General features: G+C 42.1%; 1 protein-coding gene, 1 long non-coding RNA gene and 1 pseudogene across 2 annotated transcripts in view; 1 reads left to right on the top strand and 2 right to left on the bottom strand.

Annotated features, from left to right (window-relative positions):
- Window positions 1-4,683: 4,683 nt before the first annotated feature.
- On the top strand, window positions 4,684-17,111 carry LOC134761114 (uncharacterized). The gene is made up of 2 exons (XR_010139356.1): window positions 4,684-5,391; window positions 15,887-17,111. It is a non-coding gene; the product is annotated as an uncharacterized LOC134761114 (long non-coding RNA).
- TM4SF4 (transmembrane 4 L six family member 4) overlaps window positions 6,900-19,688 on the bottom strand; it is a 28,946-nt gene continuing 16,157 nt past the window's right edge. The window contains exons 4-5 of the mRNA XM_024244353.3: window positions 11,456-11,645; window positions 6,900-7,750 (exon numbers count right to left, since the gene is read on the bottom strand). Of these exons, the coding sequence (XP_024100121.1) occupies window positions 7,733-7,750; window positions 11,456-11,645 (208 nt within the window). The 3' untranslated portion in view covers window positions 6,900-7,732. The remainder of the gene's footprint in view (window positions 7,751-11,455; window positions 11,646-19,688) is intronic.
- On the bottom strand, window positions 14,323-15,696 carry LOC103890270 (elongation factor 1-alpha 1-like; annotated as a pseudogene).

Below are 19,688 nucleotides of genomic sequence, written 5' to 3'. Positions count from 1 at the left end.
AACACTCCAGAACAGTTCTCCAACCTGCTTCCTTATTAGAATCACCTGGTGAGTTAAAAATAAAAAGGACTGATGTCTGATGCCTGGCCTCCAAACTCACTTAATTAAATTAATATACCTGGAAGTGGGGTGGGAATGGACACTGGGATTTTTTAAAGCTCTGCAAAGGAGCTAAGCTCTGTAGACCCAGGCTACTTCTTTTCTCCTCCTCCTCCTCCTCCTCCTCCTCCTCCTCCTTCTTCTTCTTCTTTTTAGAGACAGGATCTTGTTCTGTTGCTCAGGCTGTAGTACACTGACACAGTCATAGCTCACTGCAGCCTCGAACTCCTGGGCTCAAGTGATCCTCCTGCCTCAGCCTCCCAAAGTGCTAGGATTACAGGTATGAGCCACTGCGCCTGGCCCCAGGCTACTTATGACAACTCCAAAACCAGAGCATGATAGCACTAAAGAGGAACTTAGCAACAGCCTGACTCAATTGCTCTCATTTACTGAGAAGGAAACTGAGGCCCAAAGAAATGGGGAGGCTTTCCAAGGCTACACCATTGCTGAATATCACAGTTAGAACCCAGTTCTCCTTCTCTCCCTGGTCCAGGAAAGGCCACACAGGGAAATACTGAAATCAAAGCGCTGTGGAAGAAGCCTGGAAAGTTAAGATATGCAAGTTTAAAAGTAGCCTGGGAGGTTTCGCGGCTGATCATTGACATCAGCCTCCAGGGGATTTTCCCCTTTGGCCCCACCTCATCAGTACTTGCTGCTCCTTTTCCTACAGCTCGGTTCCTTGAGCTTCTCCTTGCCTGACCAGTGGAGTGCAGGAGAGCTGTAGTTCCGCCATTGGACGTCTTTGTGTTGACACTTAGGGGGACAGGCAGGACAGCCAGGTGGTGGGGAGTTTGGACTTGAGGTACAGGTGTCCTGGGTTTAATGCCTGCTCTGCCATGACTAGCTCAGTGTCCTTGGCTTGTTGTGCAACGTCTTCAAGCCTCAGTTTCCTCAGCTTTCAAATAGGGTGATAATAGCACAGCTGTCCCCGAAGGACATGTTTGTACCAGAGTGAGAGCTCTCGGTGGGCAGGTGGGCAGGGCAGAAGGGACAGCATCAGCCCATCACAGAAGGCAGAGATCATAGGGAGTTGCCTTCTCTTTTCTTTTAACTCTGAGGATTATAGAAGCCTGTCTCTGCATTCTGGCCTCTTCCACACAGACAAAGTAAAACCACTAAATAGAATGACGTGGGAAATAAAAAGCGTAGGAGTAAGTGCAGGCTGCTATGTGCAGTTCTCTTCATGAGAGGTGCTTTGAGTAATCATATGAAAACACTGATATTGATTATATTTTAGTTGATAGTTTTCCCTAATTCAGGTGAAATGAACAGTAAAAATTATGCCACTAAAATAGTAACACTTTGGCCAGGTGCGGTGGCTCACTTCTGCAATCCCAACATTTTGGGAGGCTGAAGCGAGTGGATCACTTGAGGCCAGGAGTTAGAGACCAGCCTGGCCAACATGGTGAAAACTTCATCTCTACTGAAAATACAAAAATTAGCCGGGTGTGGTGGCGGCACCTGTAATCCCAGCCACTCGAGAGGCTGAGGCAGGATAATCGCTTGAACCCGGGAGGTGGAGGTTGCAGTGAGCCGAGATCGCGCCACTGCACTCCAACCTGGGCTACAGAACGAGACTCTGTCTCAAAAACAAAACAAAACAAAACAAAAAACCCCAACAAACAAAAACAAAAAACACTTTTTATTATTTTCAGTTCTATGTAGGAATCCAAGCATTCCTTCCTAGATGATTTTAGAATTGGTGAGAAATCTGGCTTAGTGGCGGAGGGAGTGGACTCACCCTCAGACAGTCGGACCATTTATTTGGCTTTGGATCCTGAATTTCCTATTTGCTGTTTATGGGACCCTGGGAAAGTTATTTATTTTTTCTAAGCCTCACTTTACTTTTATGCAAAATGGGGCTTATCATTGTTTCTATATCATAGGCTTGTGTCAAATAAAAACAAACATGCACTTAGATAAGGAGAAACACTACTCAAAAGGACTATTGCAATAGGGAAAACACTCCAATCTCAGGAATTTGCAAATGTCTCAGAGACAAACAGAAAAAGCTTTTCTTTTATCTGGAGAGGTAGGCAGAGCTTAGCAGAAACGGGAAGTTGGGCAAGCAAGGGGGCAGAGATTGACAGGAACAGTTCTCTGGCTAACCTGATAACGGGGATTTTCGTGCCAGCTCAGGCTTTGGGGCAAGCAGAGCTGGGGCCTGACTAAAGTGTGGTCATGACAAAGCAGAGGTTAAGAAATGGGCAACTGTGAACACGTGGCCATCACTTGGTCAATCACATCACTTACCAAGGTCTGGGGTTATTTTTATTATGAATGGCCTGATTCCAAAATGCTTGAGCAGCACTTTCATTTTCCCTTGAGCAGAATAACTTTGTCACACCAACATAACAATGACAACGTCCCACTGAGTGAGCACCTACCATGTGCCAGGCCCAGCGCTTGAAAGAGATGCAAACGTTGATGAGATAGTCTCTGAGTTCTCAGTCCAGGGGGAAGAACGAGTTAGGTGACCTAACATGACACAGGCACTCAGACATGTATAGCGTGTCATGGGAGAATGTGGCAAGTTTTCCTTAGTGTAGAGATTGAGAAACTCTGACCTAGACTAAGAAACCACACACACACACAGACAAGAAAACTAAAAAGCCACTCTCTTCTCTACATCGGGTACAGCAGTTTGGTAATGTGCCAGGTTAAACAGAACTACATTTCCCCAAATTCCCTTTCCTGTGTTTCCTGTTAGGGCACGCTGCAGGAGGGATTCTTGAGAGCTTTGGAGGCAGAAGAGAAGGAGTATCTTCTTTTTAGCTCACATGCACGGTTGTTATCCACTGCCTCCCCTCACTGACACAGGACCGCTGGGCCTGCAACTGTTCATCTTCCCCAGGATTCTCCTTCAGTGCCTGGGTCACCTGGGCCAGCTAGTGTGTCTTTAGCTCCGTGACAAAGGGCTTCAGCTTCTGCAGGCACCCATACCGTCAGAGGCAACAAGAATGAACAGGGTTCCAGTCCACCCTCATGGCTCCAGTTCGTGCTTATGGGTTGCAGCTTGTTCTTCTCTCTCAGGCTTTACATCCAAGTCTGACTGCCTTGTTGATTGCCTGCTCTGTGGACTTCCAGATCCAGCATCAGACACAAAGACGACTCTCTGACAGAGACTGTTTAACTAGTTCCAACAATTACGTAAGGTCAAATCCCTGTAGCAAATTTGTGAGTGTGTGTGTGTGTGTGTGTGTGTGTGTGTGTGGAGACATAGGTATTTCATCTCTAATTGAACCCTGACTGATACATTGGGTTAAAGTCAAGGTCACACTATTAATGTGTCTAACACAGGAAAAAGTAATTTTGTAGAAAGATGGATATTTCCCTCCCTGGGGCCAATGTCAGTGGCCCTCCCCCATTAACTGTTCTAAACCCTGGATGTATTCTTTTCTTCTTTTCTTTTCTTTCTTTTTTTCCCTAAATCATCTTTGGATGCTTAGACTGGGAATAAATTATGGTATGTCCTAGAATTCTCTTTCCTGCATTTTAAGAGTTGAGTGCCAAGACATTTATTCCATGTCATGGTGACTAAATTGGAATGTACTGCATGTGTTTTGATTTCTTTTCTATGAGATCAAACCAGAATCTTCAGCTATATCCTGTTGCCTCCTGGTTCTCTGTAGATTGAAGAATCATGTTTGTTTTGGAACACTCTATTTAACTCTTTGTTTTTTACCCCATCTGGAGATCCTCTAGAGCCTTGGTGTCTTCCTTAACCTGCTCAGAGCAGAGCTGTCCTCAGACACTACTGGGTTTGAACAGTGAGAAGAGAAGTTGGATGTCACTCACACTAACTTTGTTCAGCACCTTGTTACAATGGCTTTTTGCCGACAACTGTACATGTGGCTGATGTGTTTGAGTATGATCCACAAATTCGTTTCATCCCTTTTTTCTCATCATCACTAATAGCTCAGGTCCATCAGCATATTATGTATATGTAGCTGGGTGATATTTTGAGATAATAGTTTAGGTTTTGTCTTGCTAGTATTTCTCTTTTTCCTTTCCTCTATTCAAGTGGATTGTTGGCCCTGTGCTCATCAGCCCAGTAGAATGCTAAGGCAGGGTGGAAAATCCCAAGAATGACCCAAGGTAAAGCCTGGTACAATGGCATTCAGAGCTAGAAAGCAAATGTGGTTATAGAAAATATAAATTTAGTTTTTATATTCATGGATCTGTGTACTGAGACCACTCCAGCCTCATGTTTAATTTTCACATAGACATCCACTTTCCTACTTGTTTTGTCGACTCTTTTTAAAAATTATTGTTATTATTATTTTTTTTTAGATGGAGTCTCGTTCTGTCACCCAGGCTGGAATGCAGTGGCATGATCTTAGCTCACTGCAACCTCTGCCTTCCAGGTTCAAGCAATTTTCCTGCCTCAGCATCCCGAGTAGCTGGGATTACAGGCACCTACCACCACACCTGGCTAATTTTTGTACTTTTAGTAGAGAAGGGATTTCACCATGTTGGCCAGGCTGTTCTCGAACCCCTGACCTCGAGTGATCTGCCCACCTCAGCCTCCCAAAGCGTTGGGATTACAGGCATGAGCCACTGTGCCCATCCTTAAATTATTTTTTTATGTTTATTTTTTTAGCCTGTCACTCAGGCTGGAGTGCAGTGGCATGATCATGGCACCTGCCAGGCTCAATGAATCCTCCTGCCTCAGCCTCCAAGTAGTTAGGACCAGAGTCATGTGTCACCATGCTTGGCTAATTTTTCTATTTTTTGTAGAGACAAGGTCTTACTATGTTGCCTAGGCTGGTCTTGAACTCTGGGCTCAAGTGATCCTCCTGCTTTGACCTCCCAAAGTGGTGGGATTACAGGTGTGAGCCACTGCACCTGGCCTTGTCTATTCATTTTTGAAATCTTCTTCGGTTTATTTCAGGGCAAAGGACACTTCACTTAGAGAGTGTGGGAGAAAGAAAATTAAGAGCTCTGGGCACCTCCGTTCATACAACAAATTTATGAATTGCCGAACATGTGCCAGGTTAGGTACTCCTAGTACCTAGAATTGAATCAGAATATGTGCTAGGTTAGGTACTCCTAGTACCTAGACTTGAATCAGATTCTTTTCTTGCTTCAAGTAGCTTGTAGTCCAAAGCATAGAAAAATAAAGAAATGTACTCCATTAAGCAAAATGAAGTTGACAACTCCCATAACAGAAGTCTCTGGACAGTCTGAAGACCATCCTTGAGGTGTGTGTGTGCATCTGGAGGTCTCTAAGGGAGAGGCGCATTCATCTTTACTCTTTGTTTCCTGTCTCTTCAAGTCCTCTTATCCATGGTAAGCAATTTCCTGTAATTTTATGGTAACTGGTTTTGAAAAATGGCCTTTTGTGAAAACTCGTCAAAGGTTATTTCAGTTCTTCATCTATAAAATAATGAGAGCAGATTTCGTGATGACTACAATTTCTTTTTATCTAAAATAATGAATCCCTGCAAACCCCTGGATAAAGAATTGATGCCTCTTAGCCACATTCAAATACCCTCATCAAAGAACTCAGGCAAGTGAATCAGTCCTAATAGCCCGACATCTCTGAACTTCCGGAACACCATTATCCCGGAACATCATTACCTGGGTCACCGTTTAGTATTTAGCATGTACTACCTTGTATTTGTCTGTGATATGTGAGTTCCTGGTGGGCAGTAATGGGGTCTGACTCGGTCTTCATCCTTGTGCCTGCAGGTGATGTTCTAAGGCAATGGTTACTCAGAGTGGCTGGTTTTCGACATCACCTGGTGTGCTTTAAAAAAATGAAATGACTGGCAGGGTGCGGTGGCACATGCCTGTAATCCCAGCACTTTGGGAGGCCGAGGCGGGCAGACCACCTGAGGTCCAGAGTTTGAGACCAACCTGACCAATGTGATGAAACCCTGTCTCTACTAAAAATACAAAAATTAGCCAGGTGTGGTGGTGGGTGCCTGTAATCCCAGCTACTCAGGAGGCTGAGGCAGGAGAATCGCTTGAACCCAGGAGGCGGAGGTCACAGTGAGCCAAGATGGCTGCGCCACTGCATGCCAGCCTGGGTGACAGACAGCGAGACTCCGTCTCAAAACAAACAAACAACAAAAAAAAAAAAAAAAAAAGAAAAGACTGACAAAAAAACAGACTTTCACACCTCATGCCCAGATTTGCAAATGCAGTAAGTCTAGGCTGTAGCTCAGAAATCTGTAATTTCAGAACATTTCCTAGGTAATTTTGATGATCAGCCATGTTTGAAAACAAATGGTCCAAACTGAATCGAAACACTGTGTGTGAGTGTGTGTGTGTGTGTGTGTAGTTCCCACAACGAGATCTTCAGTGTATCTGCCTTTCTTGCCTCTGCCTATTAAGTTTCAGATGCCAGACACAATCCCTGATCTCATAGAGTTCACATTGTAGTGAGAGCAAAACTACAGCGTGTAACTCTTTGTATTTTCAGTGCCTAGCCCCGTGGGGGCCAGCACACAGTAGGTGATCATTAATTACCTTATTGATGGCTTTGACAAACCCAGTTTTCAGTGTGCCTGACCTACATGGTGCAGCCTATTAGCTTGGCAAGGGCAGAAGGGAGACTTTCTGGCTTGGACTTCCCTGAGACCCTTCTTATTGCACACAGTCATGTTGGCAGCCCCACAGGCCTTTGCTTCACGCTTGGTAACTTCAAAATTTCCAGTATGACTGATTGTCTCTCAAGTGTCCTTTTACAGATGGGGAAACTGAGACTTTGAAAATAATTGTCCCGGGACCCCTAAGCTGGTTTGTGGTGGAGCTGGGGTTTGAACACAAATGAACAGAATGGATCTGATGCCCTGTTAGTGCCTGACTCATAAAGCCAGTTAGTTTTAATATGACACATAGAATAATAATACTTATTACCTTAACCCTGGGCAATAGGCTGACACAATTATTACTCAAATCAATTTTTTAAAAACTTTTTTTTGTTTGATCAAAGGAAGCATTTGTAGAAAAGATGAGTTGTTACTCATTCAACCTTTTGTCCCCCCTCCTAAAACACACACAATCTTTGTTACATTACCTCTGAATTCAGGTTTTAATTTAACATACGTAAGAGAACCCTAGCAATGATGACAGCCTCAAAAGATCAGTCACAAGCAACTCAAGCAAGACAGCAAAAAAAGACAACAAATAACAATACTTAGGATACATCAATCATTCTTTTTCCTTATACATCTTAAAAACAAAAATTGGTCTTAGTTTCTCATTTTAAATGTGCTTTCCTCCTTTGATTTATGTAAAACTTCCAAAGATATAAACATCTTTATATACAAAGAAGTAGTATGGCAGTACATTGACTTTATACATTTTACATTTGTAATAAAAAAAATTATGAAAAGTATACTTTGAACCTGCTGGTAAATTCTAAAAAGAAACTAATTTGAAAGATTTATAAATCAAATTTGTTAAAAAAATCAAATTTGTTAAGTGGCCAAACTATTTTTGATTTGAAAATAACAAAATTCTAACTCGAGCAAAGCTGGTTGGAAAGAAGGAATAACTGCCTTTTCTAAGCTTTGTCATCTAGGAAGCAGATAGGAATTAACAATCCCAAGAAGAGAAGAAGTTTTATGAAAAGAAATTGTAGTCATCACGCTGTAGAGTTTGAGCAGCTCATTTCGGAGGTTTAAACGGGTCCATCTCCCTAGAAGGTAGAAAAGGTGAATTAACTATGATGTCATGATTTACGTAAATTTTTGCTTTTCCCCTCCTTCTTCCCATCCCCATCACCTGCCCTCCTCCTGGCTCTTTATGGTTGCCTAATGAATGTTTCCTATACTTTTCTGGCTTTGTTTCAGGGCTTTACTCTGTCACCCGTATGTGTTGAGGTTATAGGAATGGAAGCTTCATTTTGTTTTGCATCATGTATTTATTTATTTAGTCCTCAAGGAAATTACATTTTATTTATTTATTTTTGTTTTATTTTGTTTTTAATTTTTTAAAATTTCAATAGCTTTTGGGGTACAAGTGGTTGTTGGTTCTGTGGGTGATGAATTAGGTACTGATGAATTCTGAAATTGCAGTGCACCCATCACCTGAGGAGAATACATTGTATACAATATGCATCATTTATTTTAAAAAATAATTTGGTAAGAGGTGCTGAGAGACCAAGTGCTATGTGGAAAGCCACTACTAACAAGTAGGAGAGCTGGGATTTGAACCAGGGAGGCAGAACCCAGAGATTGTGTTAAAGGAAACCTGAAGCTATGCTACCTCACTGACTTTCATAAGGTTAGTAAATAACATTCAATGCTACTTGCTGAGCCTTCTAAAGATTCAAATGAATTCATGCTTGTCACCATGTACTAGGCACTCCATTGACAACCGTAGGAGTAGGTATTAATAGCCACGTTTTACAGACAAGGAGCAGTTGAGGGCTACTGACTGGGCCAAGACCACACAGCTGACATTCAAACCAGGCCTCATAGCATGTATTTTAAGGCACATTCCCAACTATCACTTCATTTAAGGACTGTGCCAGGCTCAGGAAGCTCTCAGTAAATATTTTCTGCCTGAATGGATAGATGTTGATCTCACACTCTCTCCATAAATTAGGCAAGAGGCAGTTGGAATAACTGAGACTATGAGAAGTTAGTCAGCTTGCTGGAGTCACTCAGCTAGTAAGCTGTGGAACTAGGCTGAGAGCCCAAGTCTTTCCGCAGTGTCCTACTGGGACAGGAATGCTGACCAGCCCCATGAGAGGCCAGCTGCCCAAAAGGAATCTTCAGCAGACTGACTTTAAAACTGGAGCTCTTGTGCACTGAAATATTTAGTAGTGAAACTTTGTGATGTCCAAAAATTACTTTCCAAGAGTCCAAAAAGGGAGAGGGTGAGCAAATATTAACAATTTTGTGAACATGGGTGAAAGTATACAGGTGCTCATTGCACCATTCCTTCAACTTTATGTAGATTTGAAGTTTTCAAAATAAAAAGTTGGAGGAGGAAGGGGGAGAGAGACAGAGAGGAGAGATGAAGGGAGGGAGGAAGAAAGGTAGGGAAAAAAATGGACAATTCTGGTGTGTACATTTGCCCTCTGTGAGTCTCTGGTGCCCATGCACTGACAACCATGGAGTCCATCTACTGTCTTTCAACTATCGAGTGACTCAGCCATTAAGATCTCCAAAATATGGTGTCCAAATAAATGAAACTCACTAAAAGGAACCAAAGTGCTGACACCTATGAGTGTGTTTTTAAATTGAGAGATAATTCTCAGGTTTAGCAAAGTATTATCAACAATTCAAAGAGTAATCAGATTTTCTTTCCCTCTTTTTTTTTTTTTTTTTTTTTTTGGAAAGGTCTTGTTCTGTTATCTAAGGTGCAGTGCAGGGGCAAGATCTCAGCTCATGCAGCCTCAGCATCGTGGGCTCAGCTGATGCTCCCAGCTCAGCCTCTTGAGTAGCTGAGGCTACAGGTACACGCCACCACATCTGGTTAATTTTTTGTATTTTTAGTAGAGATGGGGTTTCACCATGTTGCCATGGTCAAGACCAGTTCAAGGCTAGTCTTGAACTCTTGGGTTCAAGTGATTCTCTTGCCTTGGCCTCCCAAAGTGCTGGCATTACAGGCATGAGCCACCGTGTCCAGCCAACATAATCATATTTTCAATAAATCTTGCAAAGAAAATTTACCACCCAGCTAAAATATGTAGAAACTGAAACTTCAATATATAATTTAGCAAACATTCATTCACTTTGGATGAATTACAAGATTTAAATGCTCAATATTTTCAATCACTATCATAAAAATAATTTTGGTGGATTACTAGTTGGTAGTTTCCTTTCCTCTCTAGTATGTTTAAAGACCAAAACATTTAAACACAATATAGTAGAACTGAAAATTTGTAAAATAAAAATGCAATACACAGTGAAATTTATTTGTAATACACGCATTTTACTGCTGATTTGGGGGACTTATTTATATTTTTCATTTTAAAAAGTAATATATAATTATTAAAAAATTTTTAATACTATAGGCTAGATTAAAGGAAAAAAGTCAGTCTTCTTACCTAGAAATAACGATTATTTAGCTTTTGGTTGGATTTCCTTTAGTTTTTTGTTTTATTTTTCTATTCACAGAATTTTGTTTTTTCCTACTTATATAATTGTATATTATGTACAATTTTTGTATCCTGCTAATAACAGTATCTCATAAGGATTTTCAATATTACTGCAATTTTGGGGGAAACATTATTTTAAGATAGGGAGAATAAAATAATAAAAAGAGATACAGTGACGGGATATATAAGAAATTAGGTAACCTTACCTAGGTGAGGAGATTGGAGGGAACTGGCTGGATAGAATACAAAGGCCAGAGGGAGACTTTCCAACTGAATACCTGTACATGTTTAGTTTTTGAGTTATATACATGTAATGCTTATTTAAAATAAATGTATTTATTTATTTATTTATTGAGACAGGGTCTCACTCTGTCACACAGACTGGAGTGCGGTGGTGAGATCTCGGCTCACTGCAACCTCTGCCTCCCAGGTTCAAGTGATTCTCGTGCCTCAGCTTCCTGAGTAGCTGGAGCTACAGGCATATGCCACTATGCCTGGCTTTCCTATTTAAAATTTAAATAAAATAATTTGAGTCATTTAAAGTTTTACCATAATATTATGTTAAGTGAATAGACCTTTATTTACATATATTTACAGAATCCCCCAGTTAGGGAACTCTCAAGTTTTATTTTTTTCTTCATACATCAATCTGTGCTTGTAATAACTTTGTGTATGTGTGTGAATAATTGCCTAATTTGATTTGGGTATTAGTTGAAATAATCAGACTGTCTTACTGTCTGCAGGTCTGTTTTTATTTTTAGTATTTTGTTGTTGGTATTTTACAATATTATTTAGAGAGTAAAGCCTGAGTGATTTCCCTTTTTTCTTCCCATATAAGAACTACCTCTTTTTTTGTATCAGAAATCATATCAAACATAGGTTTTGCATTGGTATGTTCTGTTCATCTGAGGAAGTGAGAACATGCCAGCCCAGACCGTGATGTACTATTGCTGACACTGTACCCATATGACAAATGCTCACTTCAGGTGGATCTTCATGTAAACATCATTGTAAATGTTTGTATATAGACAGAGTCCTTTGTCTCCAGAACTATGGTCAGCTGGATGTGAGGCTGAAAATTATGGCCAACTTTAGCCTGGGTGTTTTAACGTGCTCTGGGTTCTAGTAATACAATGTGTCTGTTTCCATGAGCTGACAGACTGGGCTGACTGGGCTTTCCAACCTGGGCTGGTTTTCTGCAGGTGGCCACACTTACCCCCTCATTCCCTCAGTGCTGGTGGCCTGACCTGGCCTCCCTCATGCTGAGAAGAAACAGCAAAAGCCTTAACTTACCCCACAGCAGCCACAACACTGGCAGTCTCCACAGAGGGTCCCCAGGAGGCCATTGACCACCTGGATGGCACAGAGAACCATCTGGATTCCTCCTACGACCAGCAGGATGGAGAAGAGGGTCAGATTCCAGGGAACCACATTGAGAGGCTCTTGGCACTTGTCCCATGAGGCCTCATCGTTGAGATAATCCCTGTTGGTGATATAGGGGACAAAGGAAACATTTGTAAAAAGTGTGCAATTCCCTCCACTATAAAGTTACCATAACAATGTTTCTTATGCACTACTTTCCATCCAAAACTAGCTTCATGAGAAAATACTCTGTACTAACAATTTAAATACCACAAAATTTACAATTTTTATTGAGTACACCGTGTGTGCCAGATCCTGTTCTGATCACTTCACACATATTCACTCATTTATTCCCCACAGAAACCTCTGGGTTCTCTTCTTCGGTTTCAGAAATAAGGAAGCAGAGACACAGAGAGGCTAAGTTACTTTCTCCCAGGTCACACAACTGGCAGAACAATTTTCATTAGCTGTCCAAAAAGACGGGCAAATTCACCATCTATGATGGGGACAGGAAAATAAAGACACTCCAGGAGTAGAATTTCACAAATGTTCACAGCTTTATCCTAGTTATCATTGTTAGAGAGACCGTTTTGACTTTTGACAGATGACTTGTCAAGTGTAGTGGCCATCTGAAGCCATGTAAAGTACAAATGTGTCATATAGCTAAAGGGAAGAGCCTGATTTCAAGACCTAATTTTAACCAAATTGTGAATTTGACTCACTATATTTTTGTTAACATGTAGGAATCTCTCACACTCAAAGATGTAATTAATTTTCTTCAAAAGGAACAAATAGTCTGTTGCCTTAATACATGTTTTACATAATCTGTGAATTAGGAGAAACTGCAATATACTTATATTTTATTATATAAAGAGTTTATTGCAATATAAAGGGCATTGTGGCAGGGCGCGGTGACTCACACCTGTAATCCCAGCACTCTGGGAGGCCAAAGTGGGCAGATCACCTGAAGTCAGGAGTTCGAGACCAGCCTGGCCAACATGGCAAAACCCTGTCTCTACTAAAAATACAAAAATTAGCTGGGTGTGGTGGTGGGCACCTGTAATCCCAGCTACTCAGGAGACTGAGGCTGGAGAATTGCTTGAACCTGGGAGGTGGAGGTTGCAGTGAGCCAAGATCGTGCTATTGCACTCCAGCCTGGGCAACAAGAGCGAAACTCCATCTCAAAAAATAAAAATAAAGGGCATTGTGCCTCAAAGGATAAATGTGAAGTATACTATTTTGAGACAAAAATGAGTAAAGTGGTAAAATCTTGTGGATTATTATGACTCCTTACATTCTTAGAACCCCAAATTGGTCTCTTTGTTTCCTCCATCCTTTCAGAGCCTTAATGAAAAACTCTTTATCTATCTACTGAATTAATGTTGATGTTATTGTTTTTAGATCTTTATGATAACCTTCACGGAAAAGGAAGGAATGAACATTTTGCTTTTGATTTCAAAATAAAACATTGTTTATAGCATTGATTCATCTTTCCATAAGAGTACAGGTACTAGCAGCTTGCTAGCTGTGTGCCTTGTGTACTTACCTATAAAATGGGACTTACATTACCATATCATAGGGTTATTGTTAGGACTACGTGAGTTAGTATGAGTAAAGCGCTTAGATCAGTGCTTAGCATATAGTAAGTCCTCAATAAATGCTAGTATTGTCATTATTTTATTTAATCTAAGCAGTCTAGTCCAATGGAAAGAGCTGATATTTTGGATTCAGATGAACCTGGGTTTGAACCCAAGCATTCCCCTTACTAGCTATGTATTCCTCATGCGAGTTACTCACCTCCTTTAACATCAGTTTCTTTTTCTCTTTTTTTAAAAAATAGACATGGAGGTCTCACTATACTGCCCAGGCTGGTCTCAGACTCCTGAGGTCAGTCCTCCCACTTTGGCCTCCCAAAGTGCGGTGATTACAGGTGAGTCACCACACCCAGCCAGCGTCAGGTTTTTTTTTAATCCATATAACAGACTAAGAACCACATTACAATTGTGAGAATTCACTGAGATGACATACCTTCTGTATAGTTGTGTGAGATTGTCCTTTTTTATTTTTTTGAGATGGAGTTTCGCTCTTGTTGCCCAGGCTGGAGTGCAATGGCACAATCTTGGCTCACTGCAACCTCTGCCTCCCGGGTTCAAGCGGTTCTCCTGCTTCAGTTTCCCGAGTAGCTGGGATTACAGACACATGCCGCCACATCCGGCTAATTTTGTATTTTTGGTAGAGGCGGGGTTTCTCCATGTTGGTCAGGCTGGTCTCGAACTCCAGACCTCGGGTGATCCGCCCAAAGTGTTGGGATTACAGTCGTGAGCCATGGCATCTGGCCGACTGTTCTTTTCAGTACTTTTTTTTTCTTATTAAACTTTGCTTTAGGGGGTCTCAAAATTCTGTGGCAGATTTTTGGTCAAGTTGTTTCCATTAAAAAGTACTGATTTTAGAAACTAATAACTTAGCCAGATGTGGGGACACACACCTGTAATCCTACCTACTTGGGAGGCTGAGGTGGGAGAATCACTTGAGCCCATGAGGCAAAGTGTGCAGTAAGCTGAGATTGTGCCACTGCACTCCAGCGTGGGTGACTGAGTGAGACCCCATCTCAAAAAACAAACAAACAAACAAACAACCCAGTAACTTAAAACTGCTGCATGAAAAAAAAATCCCAAATGGTCAACAAAACATTTTCCTTTCCTTCTGAAGGTTTTAATTGTTAACATTAACCAGCCTTTTGCTATTAAACTTCAATGGCCAAATGAGACAAACAGTTCTGAGGTCATCCTTCTACCACTGATTAAGACTGTAGTGGCAGGTATTAGGGATAATATTCACTTAGCCTTCTGAGCTTTCTGGGCAGACTTGGTGACCTTGCCAAGCCTTCTGGTCAGCAACCTTCTTGTTCCTGGCTTTGATGACACCCAGAGTGACTGTCTCATATCACAAACAGCAACATGACCCAGAGGAGGACAGTCAGAGGAGCTCTCAACACACATGGGCTTCCCAGGAACCACATTGATGATGGCAGCATCACCAGATTTCGAGAATTTAAGGCCCACTTCTTACCAGAATGATGATCAATCTTTTCCTTCAGCTCAGCAAACTTGGAAGCAATGTGACCTGTGTGACTAGCAGCAGAGGGGCGTAGCTAGCACTGATTTGGCCTGGGTGGTGCAAGATAAACACTTCAGCAGTGAAGCCAGCTGCTCCCATTGGTGGGTCATTTTTGCTGTTACCAGCAATGTTGCCATTACAAAAATCTTTGACAGATGCGTTCTTAACACTGAAGCCCACATTTTCCCCAGGAAGAGCTTGAAACATGGTGCATTTCAACAGACTTTAGTTGTAACGTTGACTGGAGCAAAGGTGACCACCATGCTGGGTTTGAGAACACCAGTTTCCACTTAGCACATAGGGACCAACACCACCAACTTTGTAGACATCTGGAGGGGCAGATGCAAGGGCTTGTCAGTTGGATGAGTTGGTGGTAGGACACAGTCCAGACCTTCAAGCAGCATGGTTCCATTGGCATTGCCATCTTCATGGGTGACTTTACATCCCTTGAACCAAGGCCTGTTACCACTTGGCTCTAGCATACTGTCACCATTCCAACCAGAAATTGGTACAGATGTTGCTGTGCTGGGGTTGTCGTCAATTTTCTTAATGTAAGAGCTGACTTTCTTAACGATTCTCTCATGTCTCTTCTGGCTGTAGAGTGGCTCGGTGGAATCCATTTTGTTAACACCAACAATTGGTTGTTTCATCCCCAGTGTGTAAGCAAGAAGGGCATGTCCGCCCATGGAGATATCAGCTTCAGATTCACCAACACCAGCAGCAACAATCAGGATAGCACAGTCAGCCTGAGATGTGCCTGTAATCATGTTTCTGATAAAGTCTCTGTCCTGAGCATCAATGACTCATGAAGTACTTGATGGTCTCAGACTTCCACAGGGTGATGTGTCACACTCACACTCATCTTACCATTTATTCAAGACCCAAGCATACCTGAAGGAGCTCTTTCCCTTCTTAGCAGCCTCCTTCTCGAATTCATCGATGGTTCTTTGGTGATTTATATCACGTTTGTCGATCAGTTGGCAAGTAGCAGTGGACTTACCTGAATCTACGTGTCCAATAACGACGATATTGATATGAGTCTTTTTCTTTCCCATTTTGGTTTTGATTTAGGGGTGGTTTTCATGACACCTGTGTTTTGGTGGCAAACCCATTGTGAAAATGCCTTTTTTTTCCAACATGAAACACCCATCTTTCTGTTCTGCATTTTTCCATTCAGTCCTTTCTATCTTTACAATTTTAAAACTTGGTAATTATAAAAGGTTATAAAGATGCAATATTTTCCAGGCACACTTTATGAAGAAAAGATCCTGAGGTGAAAGAATTGGCAATCCTGAGTTCCGGGCCTCTTTGGAGAGCCAGCACAGCAGTGCGATGACAGCACCTCCTGGTGGTAGGATTTGTGAAACGTTTACGGGGGAACGTAGAAGCAAGGATTGAATTTGGGTGCTTGGAGAAATCATGAGTCCCACTCCTGCTGCAGCCTCACCCCTCACAAACCACCACATAGCCACACTCAGGCCCTTCTTCTCTCCCTTCAAACTCTCCGGTTCTGGAGGTCTTTGAGAGTCTGGCAAAAAAGCCTGTGTTCACGTTCAGTTTCATCACTGTGTCCAGCTCCCCAAACCCAGGGAGAGACGGGTCCTGAGTTTTTCATGGACCTAGCAGTGAAGCAAGGACAGCGGAAGCAGTTTAGATGCATTTAACTGACATTTTAAAGCATCCAATTATTATGCAGGTGTTTCCACCTGAGCTGTAGTAATTCCATCAATGTGGGAGCAGAAAGCCACGAATTTCACAGAACTCTCTTCTCAGCTGAAGACAGAAACCAGGGGGCCCGAATACGAATGCTTTGTTGGCCGGCTCTGTCTGGTGAATTCTGATGCCACCTCCTCTGGGAGAAGCTCCACAATGCTTCTGCCCTCAGCCTGGGTTTGGTTTCCTTCTGTGCTCCCCAGTGCTCTGTGTTTCCGCCCCTGTTGTACAGAGCCCCTGGACCTTGCGCTACCATCACCTGTCCATTTGTTTGTCTTCTCTTCAGGACTATAAACTTCCAAGGGCAAAGACCATGTGCCACTGTCTCTGTCCCCAGTTCCAGCACAGGCAGTGCTTCATAAATAGCAGCAGCTCTCATTTCCTGGGTCCTCTGTGCCAGGCTCTGGGCTAGCTGCTTTCCGTCATCTTTCCTAATGCTCCAAGGAGATGCTACTTTATTTGAACAGTGCTTGGCATAGAGTAAACTTCAGTAAACACTCACTGAATGAATGAACATATACCCATTTCACAGATTAAGAAGGTGAGGCTAGTAAATTTGGAAGTGCCTGGGTTTGATCTTAGGTCTGTCTGACTCCAAAGCCAGTGCTTTGACCCATTACACAAATGCCCTTTGTTGGAGTAGTTATTTCCTTAGCATATTTGAAAAGATTTATTTATGACATTTGATTTATACATCTATAATAGTACGTGAATCAAGGGTTACTTATATCACAATAAAGAGTTTTTTTTTTTTTTTTGAGCCTTATTTATGCCCGGTTGAAAGGGTTGAAATTGTCACAGAATCATTATAAAAGCATAACATTTTTAAAGTTTTAATGCATAAAAATAAATTCCATTTACAATAATACTTTATATTCATAAAAAGGAATAATAAGGCTGAATCAAGCAAGTATGTGGTAGGAACTGTGCTGAGTGCTTTATGTACCTTGTGTTATTTACTCTTACCTGAACCTGTGAGGTGGATGTTGCTGTTACTCCCATTCATTTCACAGATGAAGCCTGAGAGATAAATGGTATATGGCAAAGGTGTGGCTAGACCCTAAGTCAGCCAAGGGCAAAACTGGCTCGTAACATTTGTGAACTGTTTCTGGTTCATAAAAGCTAAGATTATATGGTGCAAATCCAATCTCATCCTATTAAGGTGGCTTTCAGCTCTTGGGAATATGTTCACAAGCAGCTTATGATGTTCTTTGCTAATAAGTAATTTCTGAAGTGCAAATCCAGATGGTCTTAGCTGAATGTCAAGGCAGAACGTTTAACTGTGTTCAGTTCAGTGTCTCGGTGTCTGAACCACAGATACAAGGGTGCTCTCCTTGCCCTTGACTCTTTCTAAGGAGGTGAAGAGTTGCAGCCTGGCCCAGGAGTGCCATGCATAGCCCCGTCCCTCCCTGACTACTGACCACTCCTGGCTCGTCCTCTGCTTCCCCTCCTATGGCTGTCCCCACACCCTGTGCAGGCTGCTTTCCTTTCAGCAGCTCAGGGTCAAGGGAGGGATGGCCAATTGTCTCAGGGAGGAAGACCTTGGATGGGAGGAGGTTCTACTTCAAAGGAAGCCAAGAGGGTATATTTCAAAATGCCCAGGTTTCTTTTTCCTTCTATGGTGTTTCTTTAATATGGTTCTCAGGACAGAATGAGTTAACTACTTTTGCTTCCTCCCTTAATATTATCACCAAAAAACATTTCTGAGGAAAACAGTGCTAAATGCTATGGTATTGCAGAGCCCTGGATTTTGTGCACTAAGTTCGAAATCTCAGAGTCCACCTTGATTACCTTCCCCTTTTCTCCTCACACCTAAACCTGGTGACTCCATCTCAAACACTCTCTGAAATTTGTCTTTTTTGAGCCCCAATTCTGCTGCCTGGGTAATGTTCACCATCTTATCTGGATTATGATGCCAGCTTTTGTCTCTCTTTAGTTCCTGAATCCTCCTATTCACTTTCCACATCACTAGCACCATCATGCCTCTAAAAGTCCAAAGTAGCCATGCCATGTCTTGCTTGAAGTCCCCTGCTGTGCCCTGATGTCCTGAAGGTCTGGCTGCCTCTCAGTCTCACCACATCGCGTGGCGGCCCCTTCTGCAAATCTCTCCTCATTCACACTGAGCTTCTGCCACACAGTGCTCTGATGTTCCCTGAGCATGTCAGCCTTTTCATGCCTGAAATGTGCTTCTCCTCCCTCACTGGAAGGTAACCTTCTGCTCATCCTCCAAAATCAGCCCATGTCACCTTCTCGAAGAAGTTTCCCCCGCACTCCTTCTCCATCTCACACTTTCTGCGTTATGAGGATCTGTTCCATGTGTTCACCCTCACCCACATGCTGATGGGCAGGAACCATGTCTATTTGTTTTTTGTTCCATGTTTGAGATAGGCTTCAGCATAAAATAAGATACTGACTACATATATATACACACACACACATATATATGCATATATATATACATATATATAAAAGTAGATATGTGCATATGTAGATATATAAATGTGTGTGTGTATATATATATATTTTTGTTTGTTTTGTTTTTTGTTTCAGACAGGGTCTGGCTCTGTTGCCCAGGCTAGAATGCAGTGGCATGATTATGGCTCACTGCAGCCTTGAACTCCTGGGCTCAAATGATCCTCCCACATCAGGCACCTGGAGGAGCTGGGACTACAGGCATGCACAACCATGCCCAGCTAATTTTTTAATTTTTTTTTTTTTTTTTTTGAGAGAGAGGCGCTGGAGCGGGGAGTTCTCCCTATGTTGCCCAAGCTGGTCTTGAACTCCTGGGCTCAAGCAATCCTTCCACCTCAGCATCCCAAAGTGCTGAGATTAACAGGCATGAGCCAACACTCCCAGCCAATTAAAAAAAAATCCTTCTACTAATTACTAGCCATGGAGCCCTGGGAAAATTAACCTTTTTGAGCTTCATTTTTCTTCTTCAGGGATAAAAATTCTTCTCAGATTTATGAGGAAGATTAGGTGAGATAATGCACATAAAAACACTTAGCACTTAATCATTGGGAAGAAAAAGAAGGAAAAGGAGGAAGAGGAGAGAAAGAAAAAAGAGAAGGAAAAGAAGAAAAAGAGGAGACGGAAGAGGAAGAAGAACAAGAACAAGAAGAAGAAGTTGCCACCATGGCTGCCCTTTGGTAATAAGGGACAAATGACAACTGTCTTGAGTTTTCTTGTTTTGGCTCATACAAGTGACTGATCCTTTCTACTCTCTGAGCAGCTGTGTATGAGTGTTAGGTTTCCAGCTATAACAACAGTTGCTATATGCTTATGTGGATAAGAAGAGTCCATACACCCTTTTTAACTATCAGATACAAGTATA

This window comes from Pongo abelii, chromosome 2 (assembly GCF_028885655.2).
Source record: "Pongo abelii isolate AG06213 chromosome 2, NHGRI_mPonAbe1-v2.0_pri, whole genome shotgun sequence".
Lineage (NCBI taxonomy): Eukaryota > Metazoa > Chordata > Mammalia > Primates > Hominidae > Pongo > Pongo abelii.
Note: the sequence above shows the minus strand (reverse complement) of the source record. Positions and strands in the feature narration are given on the sequence as shown.